Raw genomic sequence first — 19,593 nt, forward strand, 5'->3', positions numbered from 1 at the left:
GGTATGGGGACACTGGGGACAATGGGGACATGGGGACACTGGGGACACTGGGGACAATGGGGTGTGAGCAACAGGGGCTGGGGACATGGGGATGTGGTGGCACAGGGCTGGGGGACATGGATGCGTGGTGGCATTGGAATAGGGGACATGGAGAGCTGGTGGCAGGGGGATGAAGACGTGGGTACAGGGACACGGGGACACCCGGATGGGACATGTGGGGACAGGGGACACAGCGGCAAAGGGCGAGGGGACGTGGGATGTGGCAGCAGGAGGTCACCTTGGATGTGGTGGCACGGGGATGAAGACACAGGCACGGGGGCATGGGGACACGGGGGTGGTGGCACGGGGAGGGCAGATGTGGGGACAGGGCGCTGGGGGACATGGGAGCGTGGTGGCATTGGAATGGGGGACATGGGGGATGGCATTGGAATGGGGGACACGGGGATGTGGCACCGCGTCGGATGTGGTGGCAGGGGGTTGAAGGCACAGGCACAGGGGCATGGGGACACTGGGGATGGTGGCACGGGGATGGCAGATGTGGGGACAGGGGTCTCGGGGACATGGGCACAGGGTTATGGGACACGGGGAGGGCAGATGTGGGGACAGGGGGCTGGGGGACATGGGCACAGGGTTATGGGAACACGGGGAGGGCAGATGTGGGACAGGGGGCTGGGGGACATGGGGATTTGGTGGCCTCGGAATAGGGGACATGGAGGTGGTGGCACGGGGATGAGAGATGCGGGATGGGACAGAGTGGCACAGGTCTGGGGACATGGAGAGGTGGCAGCAGGAGGTCACCTTGGATGTGGTGGCACGGGGATGAAGGCACAGGCACAGGGGCGTGGGGACACGGGGGTGGTGGCACGGGGATGGCAGATGTGGGGACAGGGCGCTGGGGGACATGGGAGCGTGGTGGCATTGGAATGGGGGACATGGGGATGGCATTGGAATAGGGGACACGGGGATGTGGTACCACGTCGGATGTGGTGGCACGGGGATGAAGGCACAGGCACAGGGGCGTGGGGACACTGGGATGGTGGCACGGGGATGGCAGATGTGGGGACAGGGGGCTGGGGGACATGGGCACAGGTTATGGGGACATGGGGATGGCAGATGTGGGGACAGGGGTCTGGGGGACAAGGGGATTTGGTGGCCTCGGAATAGGGGACATGGAGGTGGTGGCACGGGGATGAGAGATGTGGGGACGGGACAGAGTGGCACAGGGTCTGGGGACATGGAGAGGTGGCAGCAGGAGGTCACCTTGGATGTGGTGGCACGGGGATGAAGACACAGGGGCATGGGGACACGGGGGTGGTGGCACGGGGATGGCAGATGGGGACAGGGGGCTGGGGGACATGGGAGGCGTGGTGGCATTGGAATGGGGGACATGAGGATGGCATTGGAATAGGGGACATGGGGATGTGGCACCACGTCGGATGTGGTGGCAGGGGGTTGAAGGCACAGGCACAGGGGCATGGGGACACTGGGAATGGTGGCACGGGGATGGCAGATGTGGGGACAGGGGGCTGGGGGACATGGGCACAGGGTTATGGGGACACGGGAGGGCAGATGTGGGGACAGGGGGCTGGGGGACAAGGGGATTTGGTGGCCTCGGAATAGGGGACATGGAGGTGGTGGCACGGGGATGAGAGATGTGGGGACGGGACAGAGTGGCACAGGGTCTGGGGACATGGAGAGGTGGCAGCAGGAGGTCACCTTGGATGTGGTGGCACGGGGATGAAGGCACAGGCACGGGGGCATGGGGACACGGGGGTGGTGGCACGGGGATGGCAGATGTGGGGACAGGGGTCTGGGGGACATGGGAGCGTGGTGGCATTGGAATAGGGGACATGGGGATGGCATTGGAATGGGGGACACGGGGATGTGGCACCACGTCGGATGTGGTGGCAGGGGGTTGAAGGCACAGGGACATGGGGACACTGGGGATGGTGGCACAGGGATGGCAGATGTGGGGACATGGGGACACAGGGACGTGGTGGCACGGGGGTGGCAGGACATGGGGATCAGCAGCGTGGGGCCAGGGGACATGGCCAAAGGTGGTGGCCTGGGCTTGAGGAGCACGGGGATGGGTGTCCTGGGGAAGGGGACGCGGTGGCACGGGGCTGGGGACACGCGGTGACAGGAGGCGGGGTGACGCCCTGTGTGTCCCTTGTCCCCAGTTCCCTGCCCTGGCCCTGAAGCTGGCGCTGCTCTTCCTGGGGGGACGCCTGGTGGCTGCGGGCAGTGTCACCCGTGGGGAGCTGGTCACCATCCTCATGTGCCAGCTGAACTTCACCCGCGCTGTGGAGGTGACAAATGTGTCCCCAGCGTGTCCCGTCTCGTCCCCAGTCTGTCCCCAACCCCATTCCCTGTGTCACCGTGTCCCCACATCCTCACAGTGATGTCCCCATGTTCTCCTGGCCATGTCCCTGTCCCTGTCTCCTGTGTCCCCAATGTCCCTTGTGTCCCTCAGGCCATGCCATAGCTCCCCATGTCCCCTCATGTCCCCATGTCCCCAATGTCCCTTGTGTTCCCCAGGCCATGCCATAGCTCCTCATGTCCCCATGTCCCCATCACCCCTCCCATGTCCCCGTCACCCTCCCACATGTCCCACTGTCCCCATGTCCCCAGTGTCCCTTCTGTCCCCCAGGCCATGCCATAGCTCCCCCATGTCACCTCATGTCCCCAGTGTCCCCAATGTCCCTTTTGTCCCCCGGCCATGCCATAGCTCCCCCATGTCCCCTCATGTCCCCATGTCCCCAGTGTCCCTTGTCACCCCATGTTACCCCATGTCCCCGTGTCCCCAGGGTGTCCTGCTGTACGTCCCCATCCTGGCCAAGTCCGTTGGCTCCTCTGAGACCCTCCTGGAGCTGCTGGAGCAGGCCAAGGTGGGGACACCCGCGGGGCCACCGTCACCTGTGCCACCCCGGAGCTGTGACACCGCACAGGGCCCTCCAGGGCTGTGCCTCAAGGATGTCTGGATGTCCTACCCTGGGCGCTCCGAGCCCGTCCTCAAGGTGGGGGGACATGGGGGCACAGGGGACACGGGGAGGACGTGGGGGGACATGGGACATGGGGGAACATGGGAGTATTGTGAACATGGGGGGACATGGGGGGACAAGGGGACACTGGGGACATGGGGAGGACGTGGGGAAAGGTGGGGGTATTGTGAACATGGAGGAACATGGGACATGGGGGGACATGGGAGACACGGGGAGACACGGGGGGACAAGAGGACACTGGGGACATGGGGAGGACGTGGGGAAAGGCGGGGGTATTGTGAACATGGAGGAACATGGACATGGGGAGGACATGGGGGATGTTGGGGACACGAGGGGACACATGGGACATGGTGGGACAAGGGGACATCGGGGACACGGGGAAACATGGGGCTATTGTGAACATGGGGGAACATGGGGGGACATGGGGGGACATGGCACATGGGCACAAGGGACATGGAGGGCCGCGGGGACATGGGACACATGAAGGGACATGGGGGACAAGGGGACGCTGGGGACATGGGAGGACATGGGGGGACAAGGGGACACTGGGGACAAGGGGAGGACGTGGAGAAATGTGGGGGTATTGTGAACATGGAGGAACATGGGACATGGGGGGACATGGGAGACATGGGGGGACAAGGGGACATTGGGGACATGGGGAGGACGTGGGGGCGCTTGGGACATGGGGGACGAAAGGATATTGTGGGCATGGGGGCACATGGGACACGGGGAGACAAGGGGGTGTTGGGGACACGGGGGGACATGTGGGACATGGGGGATATTGGGGACTTGGGGGACACATGGGACATGGTGGGACAAGGGGACATTGGGGACATGGAGGGACACATGGGACAGGGGCACATGGGGGTATTGTGGACACAGGGGCGCATGGGGCATGGGGGACAAGGGGACATCGGGGACATGGGGAAACATGGGACAGGGGCACATGGGGGTATTGTGGGCATGGGGGCACATGGGACATGGGGGGACAAGGGGACACTGGGGACACGGGAAGGACATGGGGGCACATGGGACTTGGGGGGATATGGGTCAGAGGCACAAAGGGACATGAGGGGAGAAGGGGACGTTGGGGACATGGGGGGACAAGGGGATTTTGGGGCCATGGGGGAGACATGGGGACACATGGGACATGGGAGATATTGGGGACATGGGGGGCACATGGGACATGGGGGACAAGGGGACATTGGGGCCATGGGGGGACACGTGGGACATGGAGGGACAAGGGGGATATTGGGGCCACGGGGGGACAAGGGGATTTTGGTGACATCAGGAAGACATTGGGGCACATGGGACACGGGGAGACAAGAAGATATTGGGGACATGGGGAGGACATGGGGAAACGTGGGACATGGGGGGACAAGGGGATATTGTGGCCACGCAGGGACACATGGGACAGGGGCACATGGGGGTATTGTGGACACGGGGGGGACACATGGGACATGGTGGGACAAGGGGACATTGGGGACATGGGGAAACATGGGACTTAAGGGGACAAGGGGACATTGGGGACATGGAGGGACACATGGGACAGGGGCACGTGGGGGTATTGTGGACACGGGGGCGCATGGGGCATGGGGGGACAAGGGGACATTGGGGACATGGAGGGACACATGGGACAGGGGCACGTGGGGGTATTGTGGACACGGGGGCGCATGGGGCATGGTGGGACAAGGGGAAATTGGGGCACATGGACAAGGGGATGTTGGGGCTATGAGGGGACAAGAGGGATATTGGGGCCACAGGGGGACACACTGAACATGGAGGGACACGGGGAGGACATGGAGGGACACGGGGGGACCCGGGGACACTGGGGACACGCGTCGCGCGTGGCGGTGCCGGGTGCGATCCCCGTTGCCGCCACCAGGGGGTGTCGCTGTCGCTGCGCCCCGGCGAGGCCCTGGCCGTGCTGGCGCCCCCTGGCGGCGGGAAGAGCTCGCTGGCGGCGGCGGCGCTGGGGCTGCGCCCCCTGGAGGCCGGGACGGTGCTGCTCAACGGGACCCCCCTGAGCCCGCGCTCGGAGCCCGCGCTGCGCGAGCAGGTGACACTCGCGGGACACCCTCGGGTCACCGTGGCCTTCCCTGGGTCCCCAACAGGTCCCCACAGCCACGCCTGTCTCCACACCTGGTCCTCAACAGATCCCCACTGCCACCCTCAGGTCACTCCTTTGTCACCAATGGGTCCCTACTGCCACCCCTGTGTCACCAATGGGTGCCTCAGTGCCACCCCCTGTGTCACCAGTGTCACACCTGTGTCACCAGTGGGTCACCGTGGCTCCCCCATTGTCCCCACAGCCATGGCCACCGTGTCACCCTGTGTCCCCAACACGTCCCCATTGCCATCCCCAGGTCACTCCTGTGCCCCAAATGGGTCCCTACTGCCACCCCTGTGTCACCAATGGGTGCCTCAGTGCCACCTCCTGTGTCACCAGTGCCACACCTGTGTCACCAGTGGGTCACCATGGCTACCCCATTGTCCCCACAGCCATGGACGCCGTGTCACGCTGTGTCCCCAACACGTCCCCATTGCCATCCCGTGTCCCCAACAGCTCTTCACAGCCACCCCTGTGTCACCTCGCCGTGACCCTGCCCCCACCCCGTGTGTCCCTAGGTGTCCCCTCCTCGTCCCTGCCGACCCTGACGCTGTCCCCGTGTCCCCGCAGGTGGCCGGTGTCCTGCAGAGCCCGTCCCTCCTGTCCCGCACCCTCAGGGCCAACATCAGCCTGGGCTGGGGACACAGGGAGGGGACACCGGTGGTGGCAGCGGCGCGGCGCGTGGGGGTGCACAGCTGGGCCCAGCACCTGCCGCAGGGCTACGACACAGGTACAGCAGGTGTCCCCAAGGTGTCCCCAAGGTGTCCCCATGGTGTCCCCATGGTGTCCCCAAGGTGTCCCCCGTGTGTCCCCAATGCGTCCCCAAGGTGTCCCCCTGCAGTGTCCCCCTGCAGTGTCCCCATTATGTCCCCATTGTGTCCCCATTGTGTCCCCATTGTGTCCCCGTTGTGTCCCCGTTGTGTCCTCATTGTGTCCCCATGGTGTCCCCATTGTGTCCCCGTTGTGTCCCCTTGGTATCCCCGTGGTGTCCCCATGCTGTCCCCGGCTGTTCCCATGACACAGGTATGAAAGGTGTCCCATAGTGTCCCCATGGTGTCCCCATGGTGTCCCAATGGTGTCCCCATGGAGTCACCATGGTGTCCCCATTGTGTCCCCATAGTGTCCCTTGCTGTTCCCATGACACAGGTACAGCAGGTGTCCTCATTGTGTCCCCATGGTGTCCCCATTATGTCCCCTTTCTGTCTGCATTGTGTCCCCATTGTGTCCTCATGGTGTCCCCATTGTGTCCCCATTGTGTCCCTGTGGTGTCCTCATTGTGTCCCCATGGTGTCCCCATTATGTCCCATAGTGTCTCCACAGTGTCTCTATGGTGTCCCCATGGTGTCTCCGTTGTATCCCCATTGTGACTCTATTATGTCCCCAGTGTGTCCCCATGCTGTCCCCATGCTGTCCTTTTGTGTCCCCATAGTGTCCCCATGGTGTCCCCTGCTGTTCCCATGACACAGGTACGGCAGGTGTCCTCATAGTGTCCCCAGTGTGTCCACTTGGTGTCCCTGTGGTGTCCCTGTGGTGTCCCCAGTGTGTCCCCATAGTGTCCCCATGGTGTCCCCATTATGTCCCCATTATGTCCCCTTTCTGTCCCCATGGTGTCCGCATTGTGTCCCCATTGTGTCCTCATTATGTCCCCTTTCTGTCCCCATTGTGTCCCCATTGTGTCCCCATTGTGTCCCCATGGTGTCCCCATGGTGTCCTCATTGTGTCCCCATTGTGTCCCCATGGTGTCCCCATTGTGTCCCCAAGGTGTCCCTGTGGTGTCCCCATGGTGTCCCCGTAGTGTCCCCATTATGTCCCCATAATGTCCCCATAGTGTCCCCATGGTGTCCCATGTAGTGTCCCCTTTGTGTACCCAAGGTGTCCCAATGGTGTCCCCATGGAGTCCCCATGGTGTCCCAATTGTGTCCCCTTTGTGTCCCCTTTGTGTCCCCAGTGTGTCCCTTTGGTGTCCCCATAGTGTCCCCAGTGTGTTCCCATAGTGTCCCCTTTGTGTCCCCATGGTGTTCCCGTGGTGTCCCCAGTGTGTCCCTTTGGTGTCCCCATGGAGTCCCCATTATGTCCCCATAGTGTCCCCTGCAGTGTCCTCATTGTGTCCCCATTGTGTCCCCTGCAGTGTCCTCATTGTGTCCCCATAGTGTCTCCATTCTGTCCCCATTGTGTCCCCATTGTGTCCCCATTGTGTCCCCATTGTGTCCCCATTATGTCCCCATAGTGTCCCCATTGTGTCCCCATGGTGTCCCTGTGGTGTCCCCAGTGTGTCCCCTGCGGTGTCCCCAAGGTGTCCCCATTGTGTCCCCATGGTGTCCCCAGTGTGTCCCCAGTGTGTTCCCATGGTGTCCCCTGCAGTTCCCCTATTGTGTCCCCAAGGTCTCCCCATAGTGTCCCCATAGTGTCCCCAGTGTGTCCACTTGGTGTCCCCATGGTGACCCCATTATGTCCCCATGGTGTCCCCATTGTGTCCCCCCTGTATCCCCATTGTGTTCCCATGGTGTCCCCATTGTGTTCCCATGGTGTCCCCATTGTGTTCCCATAGTGTCCCCAGTGTGTCCCTGTGGTGTCCCCATGGTGTCCCCATTATGTTCCCATAGTGTCCCCATGGTGTCCCCTGCTGTTCCCATGACACAGGTACAGCAGGTGTCCCCCTGCAGGGAAAATTGTGTCCCCAATGTGTCCCCATTGTGTCCCCCCAATGTCCCCTTGCTGTCCCCTTGCTGTCCCCGCAATGTCCCCACAGTGTCTCTGTGTGTCCCCTTGCTGTCCCCTCTCTGTCCCCACACTGTCCCCACGGTGTCCCTGTGTCCCCAGAGGTGGGTCCCCGCGGGCTGCAGCTCTCCGGGGGACAGGCGCAGGGGGTGGCACTGTCCCCACGGTGTCCCTGTGTCCCCAGCCGTGGGTCCCCGCGGGCTGCAGCTCTCGGGGGGACAGGCGCAGGGGGTGGCACTGTCCCCACACTGTCCCCACGGTGTCCCTGTGTCCCCAGAGGTGGGTCCCCGCGGGCTGCAGCTCTCGGGGGGACAGGCGCAGGGGGTGGCACTGTCCCCACACTGTCCCCACGGTGTCCCTGTGTCCCCAGAGGTGGGTCCCCGCGGGCTGCAGCTCTCGGGGGGACAGGCGCAGGGGGTGGCACTGTCCCCACACTGTCCCCACGGTGTCCCTGTGTCCCCAGCCGTGGGTCCCCGCGGGGTGCAGCTCTCGGGGGGACGGGCGCAGGGGGTGGCACTGTCCCCACGGTGTCCCTGTGTCCCCAGCCGTGGGTCCCCGCGGGCTGCAGCTCTCCGGGGGACGGGCGCAGGGGGTGGCACTGTCCCCACACTGTCCCCACACTGTCCCTGTGTCCCCAGAGGTGGGTCCCCGCGGGCTGCAGCTCTCCGGGGGACAGGCGCAGGGGGTGGCACTGTCCCCACACTGTCCCCACGGTGTCCCTGTGTCCCCAGAGGTGGGTCCCCGCGGGGTGCAGCTCTCGGGGGGACAGGCGCAGGGGGTGGCACTGTCCCCACACTGTCCCCACACTGTCCCCACGGTGTCCCTGTGTCCCCAGCCGTGGGTCCCCGCGGGCTGCAGCTCTCGGGGGGACAGGCGCAGGGGGTGGCACTGTCCCCACACTGTCCCCACGGTGTCCCTGTGTCCCCAGAGGTGGGTCCCCGCGGGCTGCAGCTCTCGGGGGGACAGGCGCAGGGGGTGGCACTGTCCCCACACTGTCCCTGTGTCCCCAGAGGTGGGTCCCCGCGGGCTGCAGCTCTCGGGGGGACAGGCGCAGGGGGTGGCACTGTCCCCACGGTGTCCCTGTGTCCCCAGAGGTGGGTCCCCGCGGGCTGCAGCTCTCCGGGGGACAGGCGCAGGGGGTGGCACTGTCCCCACACTGTCCCCACACTGTCCCCACGGTGTCCCTGTGTCCCCAGAGGTGGGTCCCCGCGGGCTGCAGCTCTCGGGGGGACAGGCGCAGGGGGTGGCACTGTCCCCACACTGTCCCCACGGTGTCCCTGTGTCCCCAGCCGTGGGTCCCCGCGGGCTGCAGCTCTCGGGGGGACGGGCGCAGGGGGTGGCACTGTCCCCACACTGTCCCCACGGTGTCCCTGTGTCCCCAGAGGTGGGTCCCCGCGGGCTGCAGCTCTCGGGGGGACAGGCGCAGGGGGTGGCGCTGGCCCGGGCGCTGCTCAGGAACCCCCAGGTGCTGGTGCTGGATGAGCCCACGAGGGCCCTGGACCCCGTGACGCGGTGCCAGGTAGGTGACAGCGCTGTCCCCGTGTCACACGGCCCTGTCCCTGTGTCCCTGTGTCACACGGCCCCGTCCCTGTGTCCCCTGGGTACCCCTGTCCCCTGGGTCCCCCAATCCCTGTGTCCCCCGTGTCCCCAATCCTCGTGTCCCCACATGCCCCGTGTCCCCTGTGTCCCCTCTGTTCCCATCCCTGTGTCCCCTGGGCTCTTCTGTGCCACCAAATCCCCGGTGTCCCCTGTGTCCCCCTGTCCCCCTGGTCCCACATCCTCATGTCCCCTGTGTCCCCCTGTCCCCTGGGTCCCCAATTCCCGGTGTCCCCTCGGTCCCAATGTCCCCTGGGTCCCACATTCTCATGTCACCTTGTCCCACACGGCCCCAATCCCGATGTCCCCTTGGTCCCCATGTCCCCACATCCCTGCTGTGTCCCCCATCCCCACCATGTCCCCCAATGTCCCCCATGTCCCCCATGTCCCCAATGTCCCCCAATGTCCCCCATGTCCCCAATGTCCCCAATGTCCCCCATGTCCCCCATGTCCTCAATGTCCCCCATGTCCCCCATGTCCCCCAATGTCCCCAATGTCCCCCATGTCCCCCAATGTCCTCAATGTCCCCAATGTCCCCCATGTCCCCAATGTCCCCCATGTCCCCCAATGTCCCCCATGTCCCCAATGTCCCCAATGTCCCCCATGTCCCCAATGTCCCCAGTGTCCCCAATGTCCCCAATGTCCCCAATGTCACCAATGTCCCCCAATGTCCCCAATGTCCCCCATGTCCCCAATGTCCTCAATGTCCCCAATGTCCCCCATGTCCCCCAATGTCCCCCATGTCCCCCATGTCCCCCAATGTCCCCAATGTCCCCCATGTCCCCAATGTCCCCAATGTCCCCCATGTCCCCCAATGTCCCCCATGTCCCCAATGTCCCCAATGTCCCCCATGTCCCCAATGTCCCCAGTGTCCCCAATGTCCCCAATGTCCCCAATGTCACCAATGTCCCCCAATGTCCCCAATGTCCCCCATGTCCCCAATGTCCTCAATGTCCCCAATGTCCCCCATGTCCCCCAATGTCCCCCATGTCCCCCATGTCCCCCAATGTCCCCAATGTCCCCCATGTCCCCAATGTCCCCAATGTCCCCCATGTCCCCCATGTCCCCCATGTCCCCCAATGTCCCCCAATGTCCCCAATGTCCCCCATGTCCCCAATGTCCCCCAATGTCCCCAATGTCCCCCATGTCCCCCAATGTCCCCCATGTCCCCCATGTCCCCAATGTCCCCAATGTCCCCAATGTCCCCAATGTCACCAATGTCCCCCAATGTCCCCCAATGTCCCCCATGTCCCCCATGTCCCCAATGTCCCCAATGTCCCCCAATGTCCCCAATGTCCCCAATGTCCCCCATGTCCCCAATGTCCCCAATGTCCCCAATGTCCCCAATGTCCCCCCAATGTCCCCCATGTCCCCCATGTCCCCAATGTCCCCCATGTCCCCAATGTCCCCAATGTCCCCAATGTCCCGCAATGTCCCCAATGTCCCCCATGTCCCCAATGTCCCCAATGTCCCCCATGTCCCCCAATGTCCCCAATGTCCCCCATGTCCCCCAATGTCCCCCATGTCCCCCATGTCCCCCAATGTCCCCAATGTCCCCCATGTCCCCAATGTCCCCCAATGTCCCCCAATGTCCCCAATGTCCCCCATGTCCCCAATGTCCCCAATGTCCCCCGGTGTCCCCAATGTCCCCAATGTCCCCAATGTCCCCAATGTCCCCCATGTCCCCCAATGTCCCCAATGTCCCCCATGTCCCCCATGTCCCCAATGTCCCCAATGTCCCCCGGTGTCCCCAATGTCCCCAATGTCCCCAATGTCCCCAATGTCCCCCATGTCCCCCAATGTCCCCAATGTCCCCCATGTCCCCCATGTCCCCAATGTCCCCAATGTCCCCCATGTCCCCCATGTCCCCCAATGTCCCCAATGTCCCCCATGTCCCCAATGTCCCCCAATGTCCCCAATGTCCCCAGTGTCCCCAATGTCCCCCAATGTCCCCCATGTCCCCAATGTCCCCCAATGTCCCCCATGTCCCCAATGTCCCCAATGTCCCCCAATGTCCCCAATGTCCCCCATGTCCCCAATGTCCCCAATGTCCCCCATGTCCCCAATGTCCCCCATTGTCCCCCATGTCCCCAATGTCCCCCAATGTCCCCCATGTCCCCCATGTCCCCAATGTCCCCAATGTCCCCCAATGTCCCCCAATGTCCCCAATGTCCCCAATGTCCCCAATGTCCCCCATGTCCCCCATGTCCCCCAATGTCCCCCATGTCCCCCATGTCCCCCAATGTCCCCAATGTCCCCAATGTCACCAATGTCCCCCAATGTCCCCAATGTCCCCCATGTCCCCCATGTCCCCAATGTCCCCCAATGTCCCCCATGTCCCCAATGTCCCCAATGTCCCCCATGTCCCCAGTGTCCCCCAATGTCCCCAATGTCCCCCATGTCCCCAATGTCCCCAGTGTCCCCAATGTCCCCAATGTCCCCCAATGTCCCCCATGTCCCCAATGTCCCCCAATGTCCCCCATGTCCCCAATGTCCCCCATGTCCCCCAATGTCCCCAATGTCCCCCATGTCCCCCATGTCCCCAATGTCCCCCAATGTCCCCCATGTCCCCAATGTCCCCAATGTCCCCCATGTCCCCAATGTCCCCCAATGTCCCCAATGTCCCCAGTGTCCCCAATGTCCCCCAATGTCCCCCATGTCCCCAATGTCCCCCAATGTCCCCCATGTCCCCAATGTCCCCAATGTCCCCCAATGTCCCCAATGTCCCCCATGTCCCCCAATGTCCCCCATTGTCCCCCATGTCCCCAATGTCCCCCAATGTCCCCCATGTCCCCCATGTCCCCAATGTCCCCAATGTCCCCAATGTCCCCAATGTCCCCCATGTCCCCCAATGTCCCCCATGTCCCCCATGTCCCCCAATGTCCCCAATGTCCCCAATGTCACCAATGTCCCCCAATGTCCCCAATGTCCCCCATGTCCCCAATGTCCCCAATGTCCCCCATGTCCCCCAATGTCCCCCATTGTCCCCCATGTCCCCAATGTCCCCCAATGTCCCCCATGTCCCCAATGTCCCCAGTGTCCCCCATGTCCCCAATGTCCCCCAATGTCCCCCATGTCCCCAATGTCCCCAATGTCCCCCATGTCCCCAATGTCCCCAGTGTCCCCAATGTCCCCAATGTCCCCCAATGTCCCCCATGTCCCCAATGTCCCCCAATGTCCCCCATGTCCCCAATGTCCCCCATGTCCCCAATGTCCCCCATGTCCCCCATGTCCCCAATGTCCCCAATGTCCCCCATGTCCCCCAATGTCCCCAATGTCCCCAATGTCCCCCATGTCCCCAATGTCCGCAATGCCCCCAATGTCCCCAGTGTCCCCAGTGTCCCCCAATGTCCCCCATGTCCCCCATGTCCCCCAATGTCCCCAATGTCCCCAATGTCTCCAATGTCCCTAATGTCCCCCAATGTCCCCAATGTCCCCAATGTCCCCCATGTCCCCCATGTCCCCAATGTCCCCCAATGTCCCCAGTGTCCCCAATGTCCCCCAATGTCCCCCGGTGTCCCCGCAGGTGGAGCAGGAGCTGCTGCGCGGCCGCGGGCCAGGGCAGGGCCCAGCGGTGCTGCTGGTGACATCGAGGGTGGCCCTGGCACAGCTGGCACCGAGGGTGGCACTGCTGGAGGGGGGGCGACTGCGGGAGCTGGGCAGCGCCAAGGAGCTGGGGAGCGTCCCCTGGGGGACACCGGGGGACAGTGGGGACAGCGGGGACAATGGGGACAGCGGGGACACAGACTGTGACAGCGGGGCACACTGAGGAGCTGGGGAGCGTCCCCTGGGGGACAATGGGGACAATGGGGACAGCGGGGACAATGGGGACAGTGGGGACACAGACTGTGACAGCAGGGCACACTGAGGAGCTGGAGAGCGTCCCCTGGGGGACACCGGGGGACAATGGGGACAGTGGGGACAGCGGGGACACTGAGGAGCTGGGGAGCGTCCCCTGGGGGACCCCGGGGGACAATGGGGACAGCGGGGACAGCGGGGACAATGGGGACAGAGACTGTGACAGCGGGGGACACTGAGGATGGGGACAGCGGGGGACACTGAGGGTGGGGACACTGGGGACAGCAGGGGACACTGAGGGTGGTGCCAGGGATGGGGACAGCGGGGGACACCGAGGGTGGGGACAATGGGGACACTGGGGACAGAGACTGTGACAACAGGGATGGGGACAGCAGGGGACACCGAGGATGGGGACACGGGGACACAGACAGTGACACAGGGACGGGGACACTGCAGTGGCAGCAGCGGTGACAGCGATGGGGACACCAAGGATGGGGACACGGGGACACAGACAGTGACACAGGGACACTGAGGATGGGGACACAGTGACACGGGGACACTGCAGTGGCAGCAGCGGTGGCAGCGATGGGGACACCGCCGGGACGGGGTGACCTCGGGACCGGGGCCGTGACAGCGACCCGAGTGCGAGAGCATCAATGAGCGCGCGAAATAATGAAATAAAATGTCAATAAATCCAACAATAAAATAAATTAGACAAAAAAATCAACGGAGCGATAAAATCAATCGAAATAAATTAAATCGAGCAATAAAATAAATCGATAAAATAAATCAAACAATAAAATAAATCGATCGATATGAATTAAATCGAACAATAAAATCAATCAATCAATCAATCAATCAATCGATCGATCAAACCAAGGGAACAATTCGGGGCCGGACCCCCCCCGGCGGGGCCCCTCCGCCCCTTCCCCCCCCCCCTCCATGATCTCATCGCTGTTGATGGAGAAAATTCCAAAATTCCCAAATTCCCAAACTCCCGAAATTCCTCGGCGGGGGCCGGGACACGCGATGGGCGGGGGGGGCACGGAGGGGACAAAAGGGGGAGGGGACAAAGGGGGGGGACACTGGGGACAATGGGGACACGGACGGGGACGGGGGCCGGACACGGGACAGGGACACGGGGGGGACATTGGGGGTCCCTCCCCGCCCCCCCCCGGCCCTTTTGGGCCCCCCAGTCCCCCCCAGTCCCTCCCAGTCCCTCCCAGTCCATCCCAGTTCCCCCCAGTCCCTCCCAGTCCCTCCCAGTCCCCCCCAGTTCCCCCCCCGCTGTTGTTGCTGCTGCCGGGGCTGTGAGTCACGGGCACGCCCGCACTGGGAGCGCTGGGAGGAGCTGGAATGTGTTACTGGTGTCACTGGGATGTGTTACTGGGAGCACTGGGAGCGCTGGGAGGGGCTGGAATGTGTTACTGGGAGCGCTGGGATGTGTTACTGGTGTCACTGGGAGCACTGGGATGTGTTACTGGGAGCACTGGGATGTGTCACTGGTGTTACTGGGAGCGCTGGGATGTGTTACTGGTGTTACTGGGAGCACTGGGATGTGTTACTGGGAGCACTGGGATGTGTTACTGGGAGCACTGGGAGCACTGGGATGTGTTACTGGGAGCACTGGGATGTGTCACTGGGAGCACTGGGAGCACTGGGATGTGTTACTGGGAGCACTGGGATGTGTCACTGGGAGCACTGGGAGCACTGGGATGTGTTACTGGGAGCACTGGGAGCACTGGGATGTGTCACTGGTGTCACTGGGAGCGCTGGAATGTGTTACTGGGAGCACTGGGAGCGCTGGAAGGGGCTGGAATGTGTTACTGGGAGCACTGGGATGTGTCACTGGTGTCACTGGGAGCACTGGGATGTGTTACTGGGAGCACTGGGATGTGTCACTGGTGTCACTGGGAGCACTGGGATGTGTTACTGGGAGCACTGGGAGCGCTGGGAGGGGCTGGAATGTGTCACTGGGAGCGCTGGGATGTGTTACTGGTGTCACTGGGAGCACTGGGATGTGTTACTGGGAGCACTGGGAGCACTGGGATGTGTCACTGGTGTCACTGGGATGTGTTACTGGTGTCATTGGGAGCGCTGGGATGTGTTACTGGGAGCACTGGGAGCACTGGAATGTGTTACTGGGAGCACTGGGATGTGTTACTGGTGTCACTGGGAGCACTGGGATGTGTTACTGGAAGCACTGGGATGTGTCACTGGGAGCACTGGGATGTGTTACTGGGAGCGCTGGGAGCACTGGGATGTGTTACTGGGAGCACTGGGATGTGTTACTGGAAGCACTGGGAGCACTGGGATGTGTTACTGGGAGCACTGGGAGCACTGGGAGCACTGGAATGTGTTACTGGGAGCACTGGGATGTGTTACTGGTGTCACTGGGAGCACTGGGATGTGTTACTGGAAGCACTGGGAGCACTGGGATGTGTTACTGGTGTCACTGGGAGCGCTGGAATGTGTTACTGGGAGCACTGGGAGCGCTGGGAGGGGCTGGAATGTGTCACTGGGAGCGCTGGGATGTGTCACTGGTGTCACTGGGAGCACTGGGATGTGTTACTGGTGTCACTGGTTTCTCTCACTGGTCTCACTGGTGTCACTGGTTTCCGTTACTGGTCTCACTGGGATGTGTTACTGGTCTCACTGGTCTCACTGGGATGTGTTACTGGTCTCACTGGTTTCTCTTGCTGGTGTCACTGGTCTCGCTGGTGTCACTGGTCTCACTGGTTTCCCTTACTGGTCTCACTGGTTTCCCTTACTGGTCTCACTGGTTTCCCTTACTGGTCCCACTGGTTTCCCTCACTGGTCTCACTGGTTCTTACTGGTCTCACTGGTTTCCCTTACTGGTCTCACTGGTTTCCCTTACTGGTCTCACTGGTTTCCCTTACTGGTTTCCCTTACTGGTCTCACTGGTTTCCCTCACTGGTTTCCCTCACTGGTCTCACTGGTTTCCCTTACTGGTCTCACTGGTTTCCCTTACTGGTCTCACTGGTTTCCCTTACTGGTCTCACTGGTTTCCCTCACTGGTCTCACTGGTTTCCCTCACTGGTCTCACTGGTTTCCCTTACTGGTCTCACTGGTTTCCCTTACTGGTTTCCCTTACTGGTCTCACTGGTTTCTCTCACTGGTCTTACTGGTTTCCCTCACTGGTCTCACTGGTTTCCCTTACTGGTCTCACTGGTTTCCCTCACTGGTTTCCCTCACTGGTCTCACTGGTTTCCCTTACTGGTCTCACTGGTCTCACTGGTTTCCCTTACTGGTCTCACTGGTTTCCCTTACTGGTCTCACTGGTTTCCCTCACTGGTCTCACTGGTTTCCCTTACTGGTCTCACTGGTTTCCCTCACTGGTCTCACTGGTTTCCCTCACTGGTCTCACTGGTTTCCCTTACTGGTCTCACTGGTTTCCCTCACTGGTCTCACTGGTTTCCCTCACTGGTCTCACTGGTTTCCCTTACTGGTCTCACTGGTTTCCCTCACTGGTTTCCCTTACTGGTCTCACTGGTTTCCCTCACTGGTTTCCCTTACTGGTCTCACTGGTTTCCCTCACTGGTTTCCCTTACTGGTCTCACTGGTTTCCCTCACTGGTTTCCCTTACTGGTCTCACTGGTTTCCCTCACTGGTTTCCCTCACTGGTCTCACTGGTTTCCCTCACTGGTCTCACTGGTTTCCCTTACTGGTCTCACTGGTTTCCCTCACGGGTTTCCCTTACTGGTCTCACTGGTTTCCCTCACTGGTCTCACTGGTTTCCCTTACTGGTCTCACTGGTTTCCCTTACTGGTCTCACTGGTTTCCCTCACTGGTCTCACTGGTTTCCCTCACTGGTCTCACTGGTTTCCCTTACTGGTCTCACTGGTTTCCCTTACTGGTCTCACTGGTTTCCCTCACTGGTCTCACTGGTTTCCCTCACTGGTTTCCCTCACTGGTTTCCCTTACTGGTCTCACTGGTTTCCCTTACTGGTCTCACTGGTTTCCCTTACTGGTCTCACTGGTTTCCCTCACTGGTTTCCCTTACTGGTCTCACTGGTTTCCCTTACTGGTCTCACTGGTTTCCCTTACTGGTCTCACTGGTTTCTCTCCCTGGAGCCGCTCCCGCTCCGCTGTTTGGTTTCCATGGCAACGCCCCAAACACGGGCGGGGGCGGCTCCCCAGGGGGGGCGGGGTGGGTGTGGCCCCGGCCCCGCCCCCGGCCCCGCCCCCGGCCCCGCCCCCGGCCCCGCCCCCCTCGGGCCACCCCGCCCGGGGCAGAGCGAGAGCGGAGCGGGAGCGGCCGGAGGTACTGGGGATACTGGGGGGAACTGGGATGGACTGGGATGGGCTGGGGGGGACTGGGATGGACTGGGGGGGAACTGGGATGGACTAGGGGGGAACTGGGATGGACTGGGGGGAACTGGGATGGGCTGGGAGCACTGGGATGGACTGGGGGGAACTGGGATGGGCTGGGGGGAACTGGGGGGCGGTGGGATGGACTGGGATGGACTGGGGGGGACTGGGATGGACTGGGGGAAACGGGGAGGGACTGGGGGGGACTGGGATGGGCTGGGAGGGAACTGGGAGGGAACTGGGGGGGACTGGGATGGACTGGGGGGAACTGGGATGGGCTGGGGGAACTGGGGGGCGGTGGGATGGACTGGGAGAGAACTGGGATGGACTGGGATGGACTGGGGGGGACTGGGATGGACTGGGGGAAACTGGGAGGGACTGGGGGGGACTGGGATGGGCTGGGAGGGAACTGGGAGGGAACTGGGGGGGACTGGGATGGGCTGGGATGGACTGGGGGGGACTGGGAGAGAACTGGGATGGACTGGGAGGGACTGGGATGGACTGGGGGGAACTGGGATGGACTGGGATGGACTGGGGGGAACTGGGATGGACCGGGGGGGGCTGGGAGAGAACTGGGATGGACTGGGAGGGACTGGGATGGACTGGGGGGGACTGGGAGGGACTGGGAGGAACTGGGAGGAACTGGGGGAACGGGGCGGGACTGGGGGGCGCAGATATCTCAGGGGAACTGGGAGCACTGGGAGGGACTGGGAGGGACTGGGAGGCACTGGGGGCTGTGAGGTCACTGGGAGGAACTGGGAGAACTGGGGGGAACTGGGGGAAACTGGGGGGAACTGGGAGAGCTGAGAGGGACTGGGAGGGACTGGGAATGGACTGGGATATACTGGGAATGGACTGGGAGGGACTGGGATGGACTGGGATATACTGGGAATGGACTGGGAGGGACTGGGAACAAATTGGGAGGGACTGGGAACAAACTGGGATGGACTGGGATGGACTGGGGGACACTGGGATGGACTGGGATCAAACTGGGATATACTGGGAGGGACTGGGATATACTGGGAATGGAGTGGGATATACTGGGATATACTGGGAATGGACTGGGATGGACTGGGATATACTGGGAGGGACTGGGATGGACTGGGATGGACTGGGATGGACTGGGATATACTGGGAGGGACTGGGATGGACTGGGATGGACTGGGATGGACTGGGATATACTGGGAGGGACTGGGAGAATGGGGCGGGACTGGGGGGAAACTGAGAGATCTGGGGGAAACTGGGGGGAACTGGGAGCACTGGGATGGACTGGGAGAACTGGGATGGACTGGGATGGACTGGGGGGGAACTGGGGAGGACTGGGGGGGACTGGGAGAGACTGGGGGGCACTGGGGGGCACTGGGGGGCACTGGGGGCACTGGGGGAGACTGGGGGGAACTGGGGGCACTGGGGGCACTGGGGGCACTGGGGGGAACTGGGAATCACTGGGAGGGGGCACTGGGGGGCACTGGGGGGCACTGGGGGCACTGGGAATCACTGGGAGGGGGCACTGGGGGGCACTGGGGGGCACTGGGGGCACTGGGAATCACTGGGAGGGGGCACTGGGGGCACTGGGGGGGCACTGGGGGGCACTGGGGGGCACTGAGGGCACTGGGGGCACTGGGGGGCACTGGGGGCACTGGGGGGCACTGGGGGGCACTGGGGGAACTGGGGGGCACTGGGGGCACTGGGGGGCACTGGGGGAACTGGGAGGGGGCACTGGGGGAACTGGGGGGCACTGGGAGGGCACTGGGGGGCACTGGCGGCACTGGGGGGCACTGGGGGCACTGGGGGGCACTGGGGGCACTGGGGGGCACTGGGGGCACTGGGGGGCACTGGGGGGGCACTGGGGGGGGGGCACTGGGGGGCACTGGGGGCACTGGGGGGGCACTGGGGGGGCACTGGGGGGGGGGCACTGGGGGGCACTGGGGGCACTGGGGGGGCACTGGGGGGAACTGGGGGCACTGGGGGCACTGGGGGGCACTGGGGGGCACTGGGGGCACTGGGGGCACTGGGGGCACTGGGGGGCACTGGGGG

The 19,593-nt window shown here is 62.8% G+C and overlaps 1 protein-coding gene across 1 annotated transcript in view; it reads left to right on the forward strand.

The window, feature by feature from the left end:
• The window catches only part of LOC134433084 (antigen peptide transporter 1-like), a 28,400-nt gene extending 13,862 nt beyond the window's left edge, over positions 1–14,538 (forward strand). Inside the window, 7 exon segments of the mRNA XM_063181976.1 lie at positions 2,181–2,309; positions 2,808–3,017; positions 4,888–5,061; positions 5,683–5,842; positions 9,213–9,349; positions 12,953–13,133; positions 14,501–14,538. Of these exon segments, the coding sequence (XP_063038046.1) occupies positions 2,181–2,309; positions 2,808–3,017; positions 4,888–5,061; positions 5,683–5,842; positions 9,213–9,349; positions 12,953–13,133; positions 14,501–14,538 (1,029 nt within the window).
• The last annotated feature ends 5,055 nt before the right edge of the window (positions 14,539–19,593 follow it).

Source organism: Melospiza melodia, unplaced genomic scaffold (genome assembly GCF_035770615.1).
Source record: "Melospiza melodia melodia isolate bMelMel2 unplaced genomic scaffold, bMelMel2.pri scaffold_114, whole genome shotgun sequence".
Taxonomy (NCBI): domain Eukaryota; kingdom Metazoa; phylum Chordata; class Aves; order Passeriformes; family Passerellidae; genus Melospiza; species Melospiza melodia.